Source organism: Tasmannia lanceolata, unplaced genomic scaffold, assembly GCF_043159265.1.
Source record: "Tasmannia lanceolata isolate RefF3 unplaced genomic scaffold, GAP_Taslan_0.1 ptg000031l, whole genome shotgun sequence".
Classification (NCBI taxonomy): Eukaryota; Viridiplantae; Streptophyta; class Magnoliopsida; order Canellales; family Winteraceae; genus Tasmannia; species Tasmannia lanceolata.
The window spans coordinates 220,171-225,120 of record NW_027518708.1 but is presented as its reverse complement, the minus strand read 5'-3'; the positions used below and the strand labels follow the sequence as shown (position 1 = coordinate 225,120).

The following is a 4,950-nucleotide window of genomic DNA, read 5'->3' as shown; positions in this document are numbered from 1 at the left end:
GTTGGGTTCCCTAAAGGCGGAAGTACTCTTGCCAAAAATTACTGAGGAATATCTTATCACGGTCACTGACAATCGCCTTAGGCATTCCATGGAGCTTTGCAACATGTTGAATGTAGAGTAGTGCAATCTCGGCTGTGGTATAAGGATGTGATAATGGGATGAAATGACTGTATTTGGATAGACGGTCCACAATTACCATAATCGAATTTTTCCCTTGCGAAGATGGTAGCCCTTCAACAAAATCCATACTAACCTCTGACCAAACCAATTCAGGGATTGGCAACGGTTGAAGCAACCCTGGAGGAGCCAAACTTTCTGTCTTACTCCGTTGGCAAATTTCGCATTCCGCAACATACTGCTGCACTGCTTTCTTCATTCCGGGCCAAAAAAATGCTAGAGCCAACCTTTCATACGTCCGAAGCCGTCCAGAATGGCCGGCCTCAGGAGTGTTGTGAAACTCATGTAAGAGTTGTTGCACCATTGCTGATTCTTTTGGAACGACCAACCTACCTTTGTAGCGTAGGGAGGACCCATTCCAGGAGTAACCGGCCAACGAGGATGGGTCTGTCTTAAACTTTTGTATAAGCTCCTTAGTGTCATCATGCCGGTTCCATTCAACCATCAAGTCACTGATTAAAGAGGCCGAGGATATCGAAATTGCAGCCAATTGAGTGTCTTCAAATTGACGAGACAAGCCATCTGCGGCAAGGTTTTCCTTTCCCCTTCGAAACACAATCTTGTAGTCATAGCGCATCATCTTAGCGGCCCATTTTTGCTGTTCAGCTGATCCCATACGTTGTTCAAGGAGGTATTTAAGGCTTTGATGATCAGTTTTGATTTGGAGGCGTCCACCCAACAAATAGTGTCTCCATTTTGCCACCGCTTGCGTTATAGCAAGCATCTCTCGTTCATAAGTAGAGAGGGTTGCGCTACGTTCATTGAGAGCCTTGCTAAAGAATGCTACCGGCCTCTGGTTTTGCATTAATACAGCCCCCAATCCAGTCCCAGAAGCGTCACTCTCAATACCAAATGGCTGAGAAAAATCTGGAAGTGCTAGAACTGGGGTAGATGCCATAACAGACTTCAATTTTTTAAAATCCTCCTCTGCTGATGGGGTCCATTGGAAGTTATCTTTCTTCAACATTGCTGTAAGGGTACCACTTATGCGCCCATAATCCCTCACAAACTTGCGGTAATAGCCTGTTAAGCCAAGAAAACGTCGGAGTCCCTTGATCGTTGAAGGTTTGGGCCAATCAATCATGGCCTGTATCTTGGTCCGATCAGCCGCCACTCCCTTAGAGGATATGGCCGACCTAAATATTCGAGCTGAGTTTGGCCAAATGAGTACTTGGCTTGCTTTGCATATAGCTGATGCTTCAACAAACACTGCAATACAATCTCAACATGCTTTAAGTGTTGCTCCCAGGATTGACTAAATATTAAGATATCATCGAAGAAAACTAATACGAATTTTCTTAGAAATGGTTTAAATATCTCGTTCATTAAACTTTGAAATGTCGAGGGAGCATTGGTTAGGCCAAAGGGCATCATGAGGAATTCATAATGACCCTCGTTAGTACAGAAAGCAGTCTTGGTTATGTCCTCTTGGTGAACTCGGATTTGATGGTATCCAGACCTCAAATCAAGTTTTGAAAAGAATTTTGATCCAAATAACTCATCTAACAGCTCATCTACGGTGGGGATTGGAAACTTATCTTTGGCAGTGGCTGCGTTGAGGGTCCTGTAATCCACGCAAAGCCGCCATGATCCCTCCTTTTTCGCACTAAAAGTACAGGTGAGGAATAAGGACTGCTGCTGGGTCTAACAATGCCGGTTGCTATCATTTCTTTAACAAGTTGTTCAATGATGTTCTTCTGCACGTGTGGATACCTATAGGGCCTGACGTTCACTGGGCCTGCTCCTGGCTTGAGCGGAATCCGGTGGTCTTGAGGTCTAGTTGGAGGATGATTCTTGGGTTCCGATAATACATATTGATATGTGTTGAGGATCACTGCAAGATCTGATCGTAGTGGATCTCCCATGGTGGTCTGTGGAATAGGTGTCAACTGAGCAATCATACCGATGGGACTCCTTTTCAATAACCAACTGAAGAGAGTGTGATTCACCAATTGCGTGCGTTGTTCATGAACACCATATAATACTTGAGTCTTTCCTTGGTGTGTGAACTCCATGGTTAGGCTATTGACGTCCCATACCACTTTCCCAAGGGTACGCAACCATTGAACACTCAAGATTATGTCAGAACCTTTAATGGGTAACACCAACAAGCCGGTGGTAACTGTGACTCCTTCAAACTGAATAACCACCTCTTCAACAAAACCCTTACTTCTCAGCTTATTTCCATCCGCTACTGCGACATCGAATGGCTGACCCTCCACGGTTTGAAAACCCAACCGGCGAGCTATTTGCTCAGCAATGAAATTGTGAGTAGAACCTGAATCTACTAGCACAGTGACTGTTTGGCGTTTGACCTTAGCCTTTATTCTCATGGTTCGAATTGTTGGTAAACCCGTCAATGCAGAGACAGAGACTTCTGGAGATTGTACACAAACTTTCACTTTTGCCTCGTTTGCTTCTGATTCTGTCTCATCAAGGTCTCCTTCGAGCATGAATATCTGGATAGATTTACAGCGATGCCCAGGCACAAATTTTTCGTCACAATTGTAGCATAACCCCTTGTCCCTCCGTTCCTTCATCTGGGCAAAAGTTAACCTTTTTATAGTTGGAGAAGCTACCGGCATTTGCTTGACTTGGCTTGAAGTGGGATTGGTTGGAGCTGACAGCTTACTCATATTTCCCCGAGCTGCTCGTCTGAGGTTGATCTTCTCCTCTTGGGCCCTCGCTAGGCTGATGGCTTCTGTCATAGTCTTGGGGCTGAATATCTTTACTTCAGAAGCTATGTCTTCTATTAAACCGAATATGAAGCTCCCTACCAAGGCCTTCTCCGACCATTCTTCGACTCTATTGGCGAGCTTCTCAAATTCGATTTGGTAGCTGCTTGATGAACCTTTGCCAGTGCCCCATCAAAGTTTTGGTAGGTTGTAGGCCCAAAGCGCGCGCACAAAGCCTCTACCAGTTCCTTCCATGACAGGTTTGAGTGACTCCTATGGTACCACTGAAACCATTGTGAGGCCACACCTTGCATATGAAATGAGGCCAACAGTACACGCTCTTCATGTGGTGTGTTCTGATAATCAAAAAATTGTTCTGCTTTATAAAGCCATTCGGTGGGGTCGTCACCATCAAATTTCGGAAACTCAATTCGGACATATCGGGCTTGAATCCTACTCACCGTTCCACCGTGGCTATCACCAGACTCTTGTAGACTTTGCTGATTTCTGGTGTGGGATTCTCCTGCTGATGCTCCCAGCCTAAGCTCCAAAAGTCGTTCTATAGAGCTTGAAAGGTGATCATAGCGTATAGTCATCTGGGAAATGGCTTCCTTCATGCTGTGAACTTCTGTTTCAAGCTGATCTACCTTCTGCTCCATTTTTCTTGTCGTTTTGGGTGCTTTTGGCATAACCTGGCTCTGATACCAGTTGTGAGGTTTGCACCTCTGCAACCTGGATGTTACACAGAGAAACCAAAGAAAGAAGAAAATCTGGATAGAAATTTTATTATTCTCGCCTTTGCGTCTACAACCCCCTTATTACTTCTTCATTCACATCTCTAGACTCCAGATAAACTAGGACTCCTAACCCTCTCCGACTACATGCAAATAACTAAAAAACAGAAAGAAAATCACAAATAAAAACAGAAAAGCCAGCAAAGTAGGGTCTCCTGTTGAGACGTAACACATTAGAATCATAGAATATGCCCCCAATACCTGCATGACCCGAATTACTTTTATTACTTTCATCAAAGTTCAGCTTGACCTAAACATCTGGGGGCAGACAACACTTTGGAATATGTCTCTTATCCAAACTTTTTTCCCGAATTATAATCCTCCAATTTTTTATAACATCCCTTGTACTATGGATGGTGAATTTTTTGTTGTTTCTTGCCCAAAGAATGAAATCTATCTTGATATCTAACAAGGGATTTGCTAAGCTCCATCGCAAATGTGATTATTCCTCTCATTCCAGATATGTCATATCACCACATATGTTACCAATCCCCAAAGAATTTTTCCTGATCTACCAAATGGCCCACAATGAAGAATAATCTTATTGATTGATCATTAGAACACCCACGCAATGCCAAAAGCTTTGATGATGTATCACCATAGTATAGCCAAGGAAAGGGATGAAAGCGTGGCTTTGACTTTGAAATCATGGGAGGTATAGCCAGTTCTCGAGCTCATTTGAAGATCGATCTTCTTGGGATTATTTACCATCGGAATGGAAGGGTTTTGCTCAACATTCATGAGACTCTTCTTGTGAAAAGCAGAAAAAATCCATCAAAACCCATTTACTGGAAACGCAGAAAAAAAAAAAGAGGCAAATTCAGAGTGGCCCGAGCGTGGAGAAAGACGAGTTTTGTGGCTTGGGGAACTGCTTCCTTGACTAGAACCTGAGGCCCTGTTTGGATTGCAAGAAAAACATTTCTAACAGAATTTTTTTTTATTTGGAATTTTTTTCTGTCCACGATTTAGAGGAAACTGATATGATTATGGTTAATTTAGAGTGATAGTATCATAAATTGAAGGCCCCTTCAAGTAAAAATTGAATAGGATTGGTTCAAGTTTTCTCTTTTCATATGTGAAAAAAGTAGGAAATTTTAGAAATAGTTTCCTTTCCAAACTTTTCCAGAAACTTCCTGCAATACAAACAAGGCCTGAGGGTCTACTTCCCCGACCACAACCTCGAAAGAAAACACAGAAAAAAAGAGGCAAATTCAGACTGACCTGAGCATGGAGGAAGACGTTCTTTGGGGCTAGGGGAACTGCTTCCCCTACCACAACCTGAGGGTCTGGAGAAGATCAGAAGC

General features: G+C 43.3%; 1 protein-coding gene across 1 annotated transcript; it reads right to left on the bottom strand.

Moving 5' to 3' along the window:
* Positions 1–1,691: 1,691 nt before the first annotated feature.
* LOC143859511 (uncharacterized) lies at positions 1,692–2,885 on the bottom strand. Its single transcript, XM_077370191.1, has one exon. The coding sequence runs from the start codon at positions 2,883–2,885 to the stop codon at positions 1,692–1,694; it is 1,194 nt and encodes a 397-aa protein (XP_077226306.1).
* Between the last annotated feature and the right edge of the window lie 2,065 nt (positions 2,886–4,950).